Source organism: Lucilia sericata, unplaced genomic scaffold (genome assembly GCF_015586225.1).
Source record: "Lucilia sericata isolate MDLA Ls3-8-SP2 unplaced genomic scaffold, ASM1558622v1 Contig000546F_arrow, whole genome shotgun sequence".
Taxonomy (NCBI): domain Eukaryota; kingdom Metazoa; phylum Arthropoda; class Insecta; order Diptera; family Calliphoridae; genus Lucilia; species Lucilia sericata.
In genome coordinates this window covers 245609-263476 of record NW_023994556.1, presented here as the reverse complement: position 1 = coordinate 263476, position 17868 = coordinate 245609, and the positions used below count along the sequence as shown (strand labels likewise).

At 28.1% G+C, this 17868-nt stretch overlaps 1 protein-coding gene and 1 long non-coding RNA gene across 2 annotated transcripts in view; one reads left to right on the top strand and one right to left on the bottom strand.

Moving 5' to 3' along the window:
• LOC119606021 overlaps positions 1–17868 on the bottom strand; it is a 148475-nt gene that overhangs the window by 42910 nt on the left and 87697 nt on the right. The window contains exon 2 of the long non-coding RNA XR_005231621.1: positions 8971–9106. This is a non-coding gene — a long non-coding RNA (uncharacterized LOC119606021). The remainder of the gene's footprint in view (positions 1–8970; positions 9107–17868) is intronic.
• LOC119606016 (uncharacterized protein DDB_G0290587) overlaps positions 16800–17868 on the top strand; it is a 73324-nt gene continuing 72255 nt past the window's right edge. Inside the window, 1 exon segment of the mRNA XM_037959377.1 lies at positions 16800–17060. Coding sequence (XP_037815305.1) covers positions 16883–17060 — 178 coding nt within the window. The 5' untranslated portion in view covers positions 16800–16882.

Sequence of the window (17868 nt, the reverse complement as noted above, 5' to 3'; positions counted from 1 at the left end):
TTTGGTATTTTGGACAATACGGACAGACTGATCAACCGAACGAACGAACGATGGGCATGTAGCCAAAACCCAAAGCTATAGAAATGAATCCCAAGTAGATGTGAATTAAGCAACACATTTATGATACTCTGTGTTGTTATTTCTTTAACTAAGAAAAGGGTCAACAAACCTAAAACTAAAGAACCTGAATTCCTCAGGCTTTAAACTGTATATAAAGTAAAGGAAACCAAAAAAAAAAAGAAAGGAAAGGAATCAAGTCATGACGTTGTTGTTAGTCCAAAGTATTCCTGTTCTCTTGTTGTTTTTTCGCTTCATTGTGCATTCAATACCATTAATTACTTGTTGCAGATGACCATCTGCAGTTTTTACAATTTTAAAAAATTTTAAAGTTTTTTCTCTCTTGTGCACTTATTTTAAAATGCGTGTGAATTCTTTTGCTTAAATATGTTCACTGTATTTCCAAAGTGAATTTATGATGTTAATTTTTTTTTTTTGCATGTTTTTCTTTAAAGATTTAATGACGCATTTTGAATAAAATTAGTTGTGTAAAAAATAATGACTTTACATCTTTGTATGAGAAAGAAAAGCACTTAAAGGGGTGTGTTACAGGTTAAATCTTAAATTTCCACATAAGGTTTGAAGATACTTAAAGAAGTTAAGTAAAATACAAAAAAAAAAAATTAATTTTTTGAAAATTTTTTAATTATCTTCTCCCACGCAAATCTCTCTTGCCCAACTGCAATTAGTTAATTTTTGTAATTGAAAATTTTGCCACATATTCAACTTTTAATCTTATTTCAAATTTTTGTATTTTTCCTTTAATTTGGTTTTCTTTACGTTTTTTTTCCTCGAGTTTCAGTTTTTTTTTTCGTTTATCATGTTGCTAATTCTCTTGGCAATTTGTTTTAACACTTTGGCCTTTAAACAGAAAAACAAACGCAAACGACTCTAATTTTCCCACGTTTTATTCAAGAGCAATTCAGGAAAACCTTAACTGCAAAAAAAAAAAAACACTATTCCACACATTTAGAATGTCTCTTATACTGGTTATTACATTCTAAATAAGATCCAAATAGATTTTTTTGCAAGGTGGCCTGGTGGTCATTCCTTGTAGCATTTAAAAAAAATTGTAGCAAGAAATACAAAAAAAAAATATTGCATTGTTCACACGAAACAACGGAAAAGTACTAGAGGAAGGGGCTTTAGAAAATTGTACAAGGAAAACACTTGTTGTTGTTGTTTTTGTCTATTTGCTATGGAAGTGTTATTAGAGCGGATTATAATAGTAGTTGTACAGACATTTAAAACTATTATATTTTAGCAAAAAAAAAAACTTTTTATAGAAAACTGACAGAAAATTTTTAAAAGAAATTGTATACTTGACATATGGTTCCCATAGGGAATTAATGGCAGACATAAAATTTTTAGAGAAAATTTATCGCTGACATAATTTTTTTATAGAAAATTTATCCCTGATATACATTTTTATAGAAAATTTGTCTCTGACATAAATCTTTTTTGAAAATTTTTTACTAACATAAATTTTTTTATAGAAAAATTTAGACAGACATAATTTTTTATAGAAAATTTTTTGCTGACATAAATTTTTTTTATTGAAAATTTATTGCTATCATTAATCTTTAAGGCAAAATTTACTGCTGACATAAGTTTGCATAGAAAAATTTTCACTGACATAAATTTTTATAGAAAGATTTTCACTGACATAAATTTTTAATGAAAAGTTTTACACTGACATAAATTTTTTATAGAAAAGTTTTCACTGACATAAATTTTTAATGAAAAATTTTTCACTGACATACATTTTTTAAAGAAAAGTTTTCACTGACGTAAATTTTTAATGAAAAATTTTTCACTGACATAAATTTGTTATTGAAAATTTATCACTGACATAAATTTCTTATGCAAAATTTACCGCTGACTAAAGTCTTTTATAGAAATTTTATCGCCGTCATAAGATTCCTATAGAAAATTTTTCACTGACATAATATTTTTATAGAACATTTTTCACTGACATAAATATTTTATAGAAAATTTTTAGCTGACATAAGTTTTCTATAGAAAAGTTTTCGCTGGCATAAGTTTTCAATAGAAAAGTTTTCGCAGTTTTCTACAGAAAAGTTTTCGCTGACATAAGTTTTCTACAGAAAAGTTTTCGCTGACATAAGTTTTCTACAGAAAAGTTTTCGCTGACATAAATTTTTAAAGAAACATTTTCACTGACATACATTTTTTAAGAAAAAATTTTCACTGACATAAATTTGTTATTGAAAATTGATCGCTGACATAAATTTTCTATAGAAAAGTTTTCGCTGACATAAGTTTTCTATAGAAAATTTTTTGCTGACATACATTTTTTATAGAAAATTTTTTGCTGACATACATTTTTTATAGAACATTTTTTGCTGACATAAATTTTTTATAGAACATTATTTGCTGATATAAATTTTTTATTGAAAAATTTTCGCTGGCATAAATTTTCTATGCAAAACTAAGCGCTAAAATAAGTTTTGTATAGAAAAATTTTTGCTGACATAAGTTTTCTATAGAAAAATTTTGTTGACATAAATTTTTTATACAAACATTTTCAGTGACATATTTTTTATTTTACAGTTTTTCGCCGACATAATAGAAAATTTTTCGCTGACAAAAATATGTTATAGAAAATTTATCACCGACATAAGTTTTTTTTTATTGAAACTTAACCGCTGATAAAAGTTTTCTATAGAAAATTTATCGCTGACATAAGATTTCTATAGAAAATTTTTTGCTGACATAAATTTTTTATAGAAAAATTTTCACTGACATAAATTTTCTATGCAAAATTAAGCGCAAACATAAGTTTTCTATAGAATTTTTTTTGCTGACATAAGTTTTCTATAGAAAATTTTTTGCTGACATACATTTTTTATAGAAAATTTTTTGCTGACATAAATTTTTTATAGCAAAATTTTCACTGACATTAATTTTCTATGCAAAATTTAGCGCTGACATAAGTTTTCTAAAGAAATTTTTTGCTGACATAAGTTTTCTATAGAAAATTTTTGCTGACATAAATTTTTTATACAAACATTTTCAGTGACATATTTTTTTTTTTTTACAATTTTTCGCTGACATAATAGAAAATTTTTCGCTGACAAAAATATGTTATAGAAAATTTATCACCGACATAAGTTTTTTTTTATTGAAAATTAACCGCTGATAAAAGTTTTCTATAGAAAATTTATCGCTGACATAAGATTTCTATAGAAAATCTTTTGCTGACATAAGTTTTCTATAGACAATTTTTTGCTGACATAAATTTTTTATAGAAAAATTTTCGCTGACATAAATTTTTTATAGAAAAAATTTTCACTGACATAAATTTGTTATTGAAAAAATTTTCACTGACATAAATTTGTTATTGAAAAAATTTTCACTGACATAAATTTGTTATTGAAAATGTATCGTGGACATTTTTAACGCAAAATTTACCGCTGACATAAGTTTTCAATAGAAAAATTTCGCTGACATAAGTTTTCTATAGAAAATTTTTTGCTGACATAAGTTTTCCATAGAAATTTTTTCGCTGTCAAAAATTTTCTTTAGAAAATATATATATAACATATAAATATATAACATATATTTTCCTAAAAAAATCTCGCTGACATAAATTTTCTAGGAAAAAAATGATCGCTAACATGAATTTTCTTTACTTTAATATAAATTTCCATACCTTAAAGTTATGGCACTCTATTACCCTTCGCATATATTTTTTCTACCACAATTAAACGTCATCATGTGCATGTTTTTGTTTTCTTATATTGCCCGTCTATTTCAGTTACTTATTGGTATTACTCACGACTACCACTGGTACTCGGGCTTAATGTCAGTGTCATGCTGGTATCTTAAAGTTTTTAGTATTGTGTTCTTTTTTTGTTTTTTGTTTTGTTTTGAGACTCAAGAGTTATGATCAACATTGGAAAACTTGTGAACATGTGACAAAGAAAAATAACAAGGCTTTGAAGGTTAACGGATGAGTGGTAGAATTTTAAATAGGATTTTCTTTTACGCAATGGACTCGTAAAGCTATTAAAGCAAAAAGAAGTGGTAGTAATAGTTTTATGGATGATATACCTATAGAAAACTGTTAATTTGTTTAAAAGGTAGGGTGAAAGTAAGGTAAATAAACTAATAAGAACTTTTTGGAGTTTTACTAAGAGACCCAACACCACTTGTTAGCTAAGGTTGATTATAAGATTACTTAAGTTCAGTGCAGTAACTATTTACTCTCCTTTCCTACAGAGAAGTCTTGTATACTAAGTGTCAAATAAAAATTCAATTAATATATAATGGTTTTGAACAGGATTCTTCAATTTATTTCCTTTTTCAAAATTTTAACAATTAACAATTTAATAATGGTTTTCCTGATTCAGTATTTATAATATATTTAAATGGTATTTCGTTTATTGGAAAATCCTATTGGTAAATAATCTTTGTTCTTTTTTATTATTTAACTTTTCCATTGTATTGTTAAATACAATTATTAATAACCTTATTTGAAGATTACCTATATACATATATTTGATTTAGAAGTCTACGTTTCCAAAAGATTTTAGTATAAAAAAATTTTATAAAAATATATGATTTATAATAAATTTGCTTATGAATACGTGTAAAATTATGAATACTTATATGTAACATAAATAAATAACAAAATAAATTGTTTATAAATATGTATACAATACAATGACAACAAATGATTCAAGTTAATTGAATAAATTTCTCTATTATGTATTTATACGGCGTCTGTGAAATTGAGTAAATAATACACATATAAATACTTAGCATAGGCCTGAAAAACTTTGGCCCGAATTTTGTTAATAAATTTATGGAAACATTATTATCCTCTACTTATAAACAAATTGTGGCTGCTTGTGAGCTGTACACTAGATCATAAACGAATCTATAGAATAGAAAATAGTAGACAGATCATACTATGCCAGAGGATATATAGTAGAATATAGTCGAGGCTAGACTATTATCAAGACAACATTTGACAATAGACATCTTTCTTGAAGAGTATACTAGAGACTATTTGGAAGAAGATACTACAGCCTATACTAAACCACAGACAAAATACTAGACTATAGACTAGACTATAGACTACACTATAGACTAGGCTATAGACTACACTATAGACACACTATAGACTAGATATAGACTAGACTATAGACTAGACTATAGACTAGACTATAGACTAGACTATAGACTAGACTATAGACTAGACTATAGACTAGACTATAGACTAGACTATAGACTAGACTATAGACTAGACTATAGACTAGACTATAGACTAGACTATAGACTATAGACTAGACTATAGACTAGACTATAGACTAGACTATAGACTAGACTATAGACTAGACTATAGACTAGACTATAGACTAGACTATAGACTAGACTATAGACTAGACTATAGACTAGACTATAGACTAGACTATAGACTAGACTATAGACTAGACTATAGACTAGACTATAGACTAGACTATAGACTAGACTATAGACTAGACTATAGACTAGACTATAGACTAGACTATAGACTAGACTATAGACTAGACTATAGACTAGACTATAGACTAGACTATAGACTAGACTATAGACTAGACTATAGACTAGACTATAGACTAGACTATAGACTAGACTATAGACTAGACTATAGACTAGACTATAGACTAGACTATAGACTAGACTATAGACTAGACTATAGACTAGACTATAGACTAGACTATAGACTAGACTATAGACTAGACTATAGACTAGACTATAGACTAGACTATAGACTAGACTATAACTAGACTATAGACTAGACTATAGACTAGACTATAGACTAGACTATAGACTAGACTATAGACTAGACTATAGACTAGACTATAGACTAGACTATAGACTAGACTATAGACTAGACTATAGACTAGACTATAGACTAGACTATAGACTAGACTATAGACTAGACTATAGACTAGACTATAGACTAGATAGACTAGACTATAGACTAGACTAGACTATAGACTAGACTATAGACTAGACTATAGACTAGACTATAGACTAGACTATAGACTAGACTATAGACTAGACTATAGACTAGACTATAGACTAGACTATAGACTAGACTATAGACTAGACTATAGACTAGACTATAGACTAGACTATAGACTAGACTATAGACTAGACTATAGACTAGACTATAGACTAGACTATAGACTAGACTATAGACTAGACTATAGACTAGACTATAGACTAGACTATAGACTAGACTATAGACTAGACTATAGACTAGACTATAGACTAGACTATAGACTAGACTATAGACTAGACTATAGACTAGACTATAGACTAGACTATAGACTAGACTATAGACTAGACTATAGACTAGACTATAGACTAGACTATAGACTAGACTATAGACTAGACTATAGACTAGACTATAGACTAGACTATAGACTAGACTATAGACTAGACTATAGACTAGACTATAGACTAGACTATAGACTAGACTATAGACTAGACTATAGACTAGGACTATAGACTAGACTATAGACTAGACTATAGACTAGACTATAGACTAGACTATAGACTAGACTATAGACTAGACTATAGACTAGACTATAGACTAGACTATAGACTAGACTATAGACTAGACTATAGACTAGGACTATAGACTAGACATAGACTAGACTATAGACTAGACTATAGACTAGACTATAGACTAGACTATAGACTAGACTATAGACTAGACTATAGACTAGGACTATAGACTAGACTATAGACTAGACTATAGACTAGACTATAGACTAGACTATAGACTAGACTATAGGACTAGACTATAGACTAGACTATAGACTAGACTATAGACTAGACTATAGACTAGACTATAGACTAGACTATAGACTAGACTATAGACTAGACTATAGACTAGGACTATAGACTAGACTATAGGACTAGACTATAGACTAGACTATAGACTAGACTATAGACTAGCCTATAGACTAGACTATAGACTAGACTATAGACTAGACTATAGACTAGACTATAGACTAGACTATAGACTAGACTATAGACTAGACTACTATAGACTAGACTATAGACTAGACTATAGACTAGGACTATAGACTAGACTATAGACTAGACTATAGACTAGACTATAGACTAGACTATAGACTAGACTATAGACTAGACTATAGACTAGACTATAGACTAGACTATAGACTAGACTATAGACTAGACTATAGACTAGACTATAGACTAGACTATAGACTAGACTATAGACTAGACTATAGACTAGACTATAGACTAGACTATAGACTAGACTATAGACTAGACTATAGACTAGACTATAGGACTAGACTATAGACTAGACTATAGACTAGACTATAGACTAGACTATAGACTAGACTATAGACTAGACTATAGACTAGACTATAGACTAGACTATAGACTAGACTATAGACTAGACTATAGACTAGACTATAGACTAGACTATAGACTAGACTATAGACTAGACTATAGACTAGACTATAGACTAGACTATAGACTAGACTATAGACTAAAAGATAGACTAAACTATAGACTAGACTATAGACTAGACTATAGACTTTAGACTAGACTTTTGACTAGATTTTAGAATAGACTTTAGACTAGACTTTAGACTAGACTAAACTTTAGACTAGACTTTAGACTAGACTTTAGACTAGACTTTAGACTAGACTTTAGACTAGACTTTAGACTAGACTTTAGACTAGACTTTAGACTGGACTTTAGACAAGAATTTAGACTAGACTTTAGACTAGACTTTAGACTAGACTTTAGACTAGACTTTAGACTAGACTTTAGACTAGACTTTAGACTAGACTTTAGACTAGACTTTAGACTAGACTTTAGACTAGACTTTAGACTAGACTTGAGACTAGACTTTAGACTAGACTTTAGACTAGACTTTAGATTAGACTTTAGATTAGACTTTAGGTTAGACTTTAGACTAGACTTTCGAATAGACTTTAGACTAGACTTTAAACTAGACTTTAAACTAGTCTTTATACTAGAATTTAGACTACACTATAGACTGTTTATGTAAGTTGTTGGGTAAGTAGAAGTCAGTACTATATTTTTCTGCGGTAGACTCTACTAAAGTTGAATCTGTAGACGAGGTTATGGTCCAGTAAATGATTGTGACTAGAGAGTTTAATAAAATATAGTCCATACTATCTATTAGATTATATTTAGAACTATAGACTAGATTATAGTCGGGACTATAGACTACATTTTATTCGGGGCTATAGACTAGATTATAATGGGAATTGTCATATCATAGAACATAAGAAAGTACATGAAGCAAATTTTTGTTTTTGGCACTCGGTCTAATGTGTGTGCTTGTTAATTTAGTGTATTTGTTCAAAATTACTATTTATTATGTACATGTTTGTATATATGAAATTAACCTTGTTTTAATATTGTTTTTATAAATAAATACGCACGTATTAACAATATTTGCTAATTGCGTATAGATGTTTTAATTAACTATACAATACATTCAATATAATACAATAAAAATAACAGCTGAAAACAATCAAATATTGGAATACAATGCGAAAAATTGTAAATTATTAAAAATAAATAAAAAAATGTAACTTTGTATTTATAAAATTATCATTAAATTAGATTGATTTAATTTTGATTGTTGTTAAATAGTTAAACACTTAAATGTTGCTCTAAATACATGAACGATTTAACAGAATTATATAAATTATTTAAATAGATTAATTATAAATTTGAAATATTAAATTAGAAATTTTTGAATGCGAATTGTTTAGTTAAGTCTGATAATAGAATATGCATTTTGGATTCCTTCAATTTTTTTCAGTTAAATATAAATTCGTTGAAAAAAATATATCAAATAAATTCATTTATTCTTACCTTCTCAGTTTCAACATCTCCTTGAACGAAAGCCCTGTCATTCAGTCAATTGAATTCACATATTGACCCTGTTTATTGAGCGTAAAAACGCACTAATTTTTTTGTTTTTGTCGATGATGGGACGTGACTGGATTGTCTAAAAAGAAAAATTAATTGAATTGTTTGTTTGTTAATAAATTCACAAATAAATTAACAACAATCAAGTAAATTATAGAGTTAAATATGGACACAAGAGGATACAATAACAATGATAATTTAAAAATATTATATAAATTAAAGTTAAATTGTAAATGTTATTAATTTAACAACTTTTCTTTATTGTTTTAATAAAGAATTTCTTATCTAGATTCCATTTTAAAGTCAAAATTGCATTTGCCATAATTTAAATTTATTTCTCTGATAACTAAAAGTTCCCCAAAGTATGCAATACCCCTTGGTGTTAATTTTTTTTTTTTTATTTAAACTCGCAAATTTTATAACTTCTTCTGTCACTTCCCCACGGTATTTTGATTAATGACTAAATAATCTTAGTCTCTAAACTAAATATGTATGTATATGTATAAGAGTGTGCAAAGCCTGTCATTTATAAATTTATTACCAAAAACAACACAAATCTCTTCTCTACTTATTTAATAAACAAAAAACATTTACTACAGTTGTGCCAAAACAGTATTCAATAAGAATACCAAACAGAGAGACGAAATACTACATTTCAAATTTATCTTGAAATACATGTTTGAAAAATTATATTTTTGCAAAAATTTGACAGACATTTGTCACATTCTAAAATACTGGGAGCTTTAGAGTTAAAGATAAATCACAAAATAACAAGAATCTTGTGTTTTGAAAAGGAATTATAATAAAAAAAACCAAACAAATGTCAAATTATGTATTTAAACAGGAATTAAGAAGTTGAGAGTATTAAGAAAAAGTGATATTATAATTATAAATTTAGGAAAATTAACAATCACAGGTGTAATATTATTATATTGGGAATTAATACAGGAATTTTTTAATATGATCAATATAGAGAAAAGTTAAAATAAAATTATATTTTTATATTTAAATTTGTGCAAAAATTTCAAATATTTAACAGACTCCATAAACTATGAAATTTATATTAATCATACGACAAGTGGCACCTTAAAAATATTTGAATATTTTGATATCAAAATATAAAACCAAATATGTTTCAGCGATATTTAGGTTGTTCAGATACAATTCTTATTCAGATCTCGTTCAGTTCTAGTTCAGTTCTAGTTCAGTTCTAGTTCAGTTCTAGTTCAGTTCTAGTTCAGTTCTAGTTCAGTTCTAGTTCAGTTCTAGTTCAGTTCTAGTTCAGTTCTAGTTCAGTTCTAGTTCAGTTCTAGTTCAGTTCTAGTTCAGTTCTACTTCAGTTCTAGTTCAGTTCTAGTTCAGTTCTAGTTCAGTTCTAGTTCAGTTCTAGTTCAGTTCTAGTTCAGTTCTAGTTCAGTTCTAGTTCAGTTCTAGTTCAGTTCTAGTTCAGTTCTAGTTCAGTTCTAGTTCAGTTCTAGTTCAGTTCTAGTTCAGTTCTAGTTCAGTTCTAGTTCAGTTCTAGTTCAGTTCTAGTTCAGTTCTAGTTCAGTTCTAGTTCAGTTCTAGTTCAGTTCTAGTTCAGTTCTAGTTCAGTTCTAGTTCAGTTCTAGTTCAGTTCTAGTTCAGTTCTAGTTCAGTTCTAGTTCAGTTCTAGTTCAGTTCTAGTTCAGTTCTAGTTCAGTTCTAGTTCAGTTCTAGTTCAGTTCTAGTTCAGTTCTAGTTCAGTTCTAGTTCAGTTCTAGTTCAGTTCTAGTTCAGTTCTAGTTCAGTTCTAGTTCAGTTCTAGTTCAGTTCTAGTTCAGTTCTAGTTCAGTTCTAGTTCAGTAGTTCAGTTATTCAGTTCTAGTTCAGTTCTAGTTCAGTTCTAGTTCAGTTCTAGTAGTTCTAGTTCAGTTCTAGTTCAGTTCTAGTTCAGTTCTAGTTCAGTTCTAGTTCAGTTCTAGTTCAGTTCTAGTTCAGTTCTAGTTCAGTTCTAGTTCAGTTCTAGTTCAGTTCTAGTTCAGTTCTAGTTCAGTTCTAGTTCAGTTCTAGTTCAGTTCTAGTTCAGTTCTAGTTCAGTTCTAGTTCAGTTCTAGTTCAGTTCTAGTTCAGTTCTAGTTCAGTTCTAGTTCAGTTCTAGTTCAGTTCTAGTTCAGTTCTAGTTCAGTTCTAGTTCAGTTCTAGTTCAGTAGTTCAGTTCTAGTCAGTTCTAGTTCCGTCTAGTCTCAGTTCTAGTTCAGTTCTAGTCAGTTCTAGTTCAGTTCTAGTTCAGTTCTAGTTCAGTTCTAGTTCAGTTCTAGTTCAGTTCTAGTTTCAGTTCTAGTCAGTTCTAGTCAGTCTAGTTCAGTTCTAGTTCAGTTCTAGTTCAGTTCTAGTTCAGTTCTAGTTCAGTTCTAGTTCAGTTCTAGTTCAGTTCTAGTTCAGTTCTAGTTCAGTTCTAGTTCAGTTCTAGTTCAGTCTAGTTCAGTTCTAGTCAGTTCTAGTTCAGTCTCTAGTTAGTCAGTTCAGTTCTAGTTCAGTTCTAGTTCAGTTCTAGTTCATTTCTTAGTTCAGTTCTAGTTCAGTTCTAGTTCAGTTCTAGTTCAGTTCTTAGTTCCAGTTCTAGTTCAGTTCTAGTTCAGTTCTAGTTCAGTTCTAGTTCAGTTCTAGTTTCAGTTCTAGTTCTGTTCTAGTCAAGTTCTAGTTCATACATTATACATTATACACAAAACTCACAAACTCTTCCGATAAACAATCGTGTAAAATTTTTCAACAACATTATTATTACTATTATTATTTAAACATTCGAAGACAAGTTAAATAACTTTTCCTCTTTTTTTGCAATTCATTCTCATGACTTTTGTTTGTGGAATTAAACAAAATTATTATTAATAGAATACAGTTTCAATTGTTTACATATTGAAATTGTTTTAACACGATTATTTTTTATAGTTTTTCCCATATTTGCTTACTGTAATTGTTGTTAAATATTTTATTTAATTAAAGGAAAGAAGAAGGTGAAAATAATAAAATATTTAACTGTTTAAACAGTTAACATGCCAACAGTAGTTTATAAAATTTGTTTTTCATTTATCGATAAAAAAAATTGTTAAAAATCAACAATTATTATTAAAATATTAATTAGTTAATGCTGTTATTGTTATTATTGTTTTTTAATTTACTATACGAGTAGCAGCAGCAAAAATAATATTGGAAAAAGATTAATTGTTATTACAATCAATAAATAAAAATAAATAATCCAAAGCATTCATTCATCAGAGCGGCATCATTAAAATATCAGAGGCGTATAATACCCAGACTCACAGACTGTCATGACACAAGCACGATTACATAGAGTTATAGACGTTGTTAGCAGTCAGTATTCTGTGGGTAAATGACACGATTAATTAGCTTTGAGTTTTAGTGTTGTTGTGGTTTTTATAAATGTTTATAAAAGAAAATATTGAAATATATTGCTTATAAAATTAACTTTTATTACATTGAATGTATAAATTTCAATTGTGATTAATAAGATTTAACTAATTCTTTATGGATTTAATAGTCGACAATCTTTTCCGCATTTAAATATCAAACGGTTTTTATTCATTTACATTCATTAAATGTTAAGTTTATTTATATTATTTAGCATGTAGAACACCTGATTAGATTGCGTCTGAGGATTTAATTAGTTGTTAAACAAAAATAATCGTAAAATCAAATTTAAAACTTTTAGCCTTTTGAATGTAATCGTAGATTTTAAATAATGTAAGTTTGACTATAAATCATGCATTAATAACAAAACTGTCCAAATTATGAATTTTTTATAAATTTTAATATAGTTCCATTTAGATGCGAAAGCTACTATGTGCATTTATAGTTCAGTTCTAATTCAGTTCTAGTTCAGTTCTAGTTCAGTTCTAGTTCAGTTCTAGTTCAGTTCTAGTTCAGTTCTAGTTCAGTTCTAGTTCAGTTCTAGTTCAGTTCTAGTTCAGTTCTAGTTCAGTTCTAGTTCAGTTCTAGTTCAGTTCTAGTTCAGTTCTAGTTCAGTTCTAGTTCAGTTCTAGTTCAGTTCTAGTTCAGTTCTAGTTCAGTTCTAGTTCAGTTCTAGTTCAGTTCTAGTTCAGTTCTAGTTCAGTTCTAGTTCAGTTCTAGTTCAGTTCTAGTTCAGTTCTAGTTCAGTTCTAGTTCAGTTCTAGTTCAGTTCTTGTTCAGTTCTAGTTCAGTTCTAGTTCAGTTCTAGTTCAGTTCTAGTTCAGTTCTAGTTCAGTTCTAGTTCAGTTCTAGTTCAGTTCTAGTTCAGTTCTACTTTAGTTCTAGTTCAGTTCTTCAACCAAATATTGAGAACTTGTGATCTACTACACAAGTTCTCAATATTTCCTATAATGAAATCGAAAATCATAATCCATTTCAGTTTGACGCTTAATTGAAATGTTTCCCTTGATGTTGAAGTGTCATTTGTAAATTCCACAATTGTTATATTGATAATTTAATGCCTATATGTTTATGAATTTTTAACAAATTGAAATAAACTAAATTATTTGTGTAAAATATAAACAAGTAGATTTTACATAAAATAAATATTGATTTGAATATTTAGTTCACTACGCGTAGTAATTGCAGCAACATTCATACTACAAACATACATCAATGACAATGTCATTTATTTATGAATGTGTTTTTTTGTTATACTCAGACACGACTAATAATTGAACAATTTAATGGCATGCCATCTGTCATAAATGTAAATTAGTTTTGAATATAAAAACAGTAACAATAGTCAATCGATTTTAAAAATATTGTTTATTCAGTTACTTTTGACACTTGCATAATTAGAAGTTGCTAGTTTTAGTAATTAATTTTTTAAAGTGGAAAACTTCTTTAGAATTTTTGCAATAAAATTACTGTTTGATATTTCATAAAGATTTTATTTTAAATTTTTGAGTATCTAAATATTTAAGTTAATAATTAGTTAACATCTGTTAAGTTTAAATTACATTTAATTTTGTAAACTATATCTAAAAAAAATTCTATAAACTAATTAAATAACAAATATGTATTATTAACATGCTTTAATAAACTAACTAAATATGTTTGCTAAGTAAATCAATATACACACAGAGTGACAAATATTTTTTAAACAAAATTTCGAAATTTAAACATTACACAGTATCAAGAGAGCTTATATGAATCTTATATCGCCCTCTTGTTTATATAGAAAAATGATAAATATATGCCTTAATTGACAAAGTGTTTAAATCCTTTTTTACAGATTTTAGATTTTTTTAAAAACACTGTTTCACAACCTTTTCAGAAAGTAGAACTGTCTGTCTGTAAGAACCGAAATTTCATAGACAAAATATATTTTTTGTTTCCATTTCTCCAGCTTTACTTTATAGAAGATAATAGTTTTTGCTACTGAAAAATCCAAACATGAAAACTTTAAACATTGTTTAACCAATTTTTAAAACCTTGACCAGTTATTAGAGATATTTCCAATTTTGTAACTTTTAATATCATTCACACTGCTACGGTTTGTAAAAGATTATATTTGCAAATAAATTAGAAAAACCAATAACTTTGGAATCGAATACTCTACATAAAGTATTTATAAAATCATGAAATACAATTCAGAATAATGTACATTTTCAAACTATAGTCCAGACTATAGATTGTTCTATAGTCCAGACTATAGACTGTACTGTATTCCAGACTATAGACGGTTCTATAGTTCAGACTAAGGACTGTTCTATAATCCAGACTATAGACTGTTCTATAGTCCAGACTATAGACTGTTCCATAGTCCAGACTATAGACTGTTCCATAGTCTAGAATATAGACTGTTCTATAGTCCAGACTATAGACTGTTCTATAGTCCAGACTACAGACTGTTCTATAGTCCAGACTATAGACTGTTCTATAGTCCAGACTATAGACTGTTCTATAGTTCAGACTATAGGATGTTCTATAGTCCAGACTATAGACAGTTCTAAGTGCAGACTATAGACTGTTCTATAGCCCATACTATAGACTGTTCTATAGTCCAGACTATAGACTGTTCTATAGTCCAGACTATAGACTGTTCTATAGTCCAGACTATAGACTGTTCTATAGTCCATACTATAGGCTATTCTATAGTCCAAACTATAGACTGTTCTATAGTCCAGACTATAGACTGTTCTATAGTCCATACTATAGGCTATTCTATAGTCCAAACTATAGACTGTTCTATAGTCCAGACTATAGAATGTTCTATAATCCAGGCTATAGCCTGTTCTATAGTCTGGCTATAGCCTGTTCTATAGTCTGGACTGTGCTATAGTCCAGACTATAGAATGTTCTATAGTCCAGACTATTAACTGTTTTATAGTTCAGACTATAGACAGTGCTATAGTCAATTTAGCTTTTATTTAACAGTCAATTTAGCTTTTATTTAACAGTCGTCTATTATCCTCTGAAATTTATTTCAATTTGCTTGCTTAACAAATATTTACAGAGCTACTAATTAACCATAAATTAAACAATTATATAGAGTAAAAACCATTTGCTTGAGTATACATTGTAATAGAAAAATTAAAATGTTTAAATATTTTATGATGGAAAAATTATTTAAAATTTAATAGAATTATAGATGCGAGCAAATGAACATGTCTATGGAAGTGTTAAAAATATTATAAATTCATATACACATAGTTATGTACATAGTTTTATAGTTAAAATAAATAATTGAAAATTAAATAAAATTTTGTATTTAGACTAAAAGAGCTAGTAAAGTTGTAAAAATTGGGTTTTAAATGTTTTTTTTTTTTTATTTAAATATGGAGGATTTTATTTGAAAACAGCGGTTTGTAGCCAGCATGTGGAGTTATTTATTTATAAAAACTCTAAACTCTTTTTTTTGCTGTTTTCTATTACATTTTAAATCATACTAGTTTTCCCTACTAACTCAACAGTTATAGGGAACTTCATTATGAAGTTGGGTGCTGGCTTTGGTTTGTTGCTCATTTGCTTTCAACTTTTGGTCTGGCCAGTAAATGCAAATATAATTAAGTTATTAATATAAAATATTATATAGTAATAGTCTCGAGGAGAAAAAAACACAAAATTCACTTAACTTATTTAATGTAAATGGGTTTTTATTTTATAAATTAAACCCACAAAGTGGAAAGTATAACCCAGTAGGTTCTGATAAATATGACAAAAGTACATTCACCAACAATTAAAAGTATAAGTTAAGGTATAGATTTTTTTCAATCAGAGAAGCTTAAAGTTTAATTTAAACCAAAGCTTAAAGCTTATTTGGGACTATGTAAAGCTCCATGTTTGTAAGCTTTTACGCTGAAAGCGTACAAAACAAAATTCTGATCTATGCTTGAAGCTATTTTATAGCTAGTTATAACTTAATGATAAGCTTAAAGCTTAGTTCTAAAAGCTTCGCTTTAGTAGTAATAATTAAATATTTAGGTGCTATTTGAACTGCAGGGATGGAAAATATTTGTATTATTACATTAAGGATTTTTAAAATTGCATATATTCTTTTATAGAGAACAATTTAATGCTCATTATTAAAACAAGATGCTTTTAAACTTACACCTTTTTGGTGCTTCAGGCTGTGGGTTAACTTTAAGCAAATTAGCCAAGTTTTGGTTAAAAAGTTGAAAAATTAAAACATATAAAATATTATTAATTTTGGCAAATTAGTAAAAATTATTAAAAGCCACTTATCGTTCCATTTACAGAAACGTTTACGGCTTTAATTTTCTAAAAAATATTAATTAAAAAGTCATAATTTTTCCTTCCATAAGTCATATTAATTAATTTGTTTTATTTTTGTTTTTTTTTTCAATTTCAGTTTCAATACAAAAAAAAATCATATAATTAACGACAAAATTTCTACTTCATGGGCTTAACACTACTCTATAATATAAATTATCAAGCGGAATACAAAATGCCTCAACAACAAAATACCTTAAAGATAAAAAGAAGCTTCAAGAGAAGGCGCTTTATGGAGAATATTGTATATGTCAGTATGGCCATTATATTTATGATGACATCAAATCTAGACAGAGCACAAGCCGGTAAGTTGGAACATACATTTTAATCATCAAATTTTAAATAAAATATGCTGCCAGTTGCAAATCCAAAAAACTTTGTTAAACCATGTTTAAATCGCCTTAAGCTTTAAGCAGCATTCTTTTAAAACATTTCTAAGACATAACACTTTTTAAATCTTAACATCATATTGACCACAATTTGCCTAATTTTAATTTATACAAATTTTATTAAGTACAAAAAAGTTCTTTATCCCTTTCGTAAACTTAAAAACTTTTTTTGTTCATATATTACTATGTAAATCAGATACCATTTCCGTTAATATGCATTTCCTAAAAATTTGCCCCATAAATCGTCAAACAAATATTAAACTTCCATTTGAAGTCATCAAACATAGATTTTGTAGATAAATTGAAATCGTGTTTTTTTTCGTCTTGTCCTGTTGCTAAAAATAGCCAAAAGGGTCAATTTCTTGTACAACCTCATTTGGTGGAAATAAAAACACACCAACAAAGACAATCACAATGGAAATTGCTCTAGAAGGATAAAAAGGACCCCAAATTGACCAACAAATAGAAACTATATAAAATAGAAAGTAGAAAAAAATATTTTTAAAAAATACGAGGCTAAAACTAAAAGATTTTGTTAGTTATGATCAGAAAGGTCATATGTCCTTACTACCGAATTTTGTCCAGAATATACTTGCCGGTAGGCTAGACTAAAGACTGAACTATAGGCTACTGAATAGACATAGACTGGACTATAGACTAGACCATAGAGAAGATAATAGAAAAGACTAAAAGTCAAACTATTGTCCAGACTGTCAAGAAGACT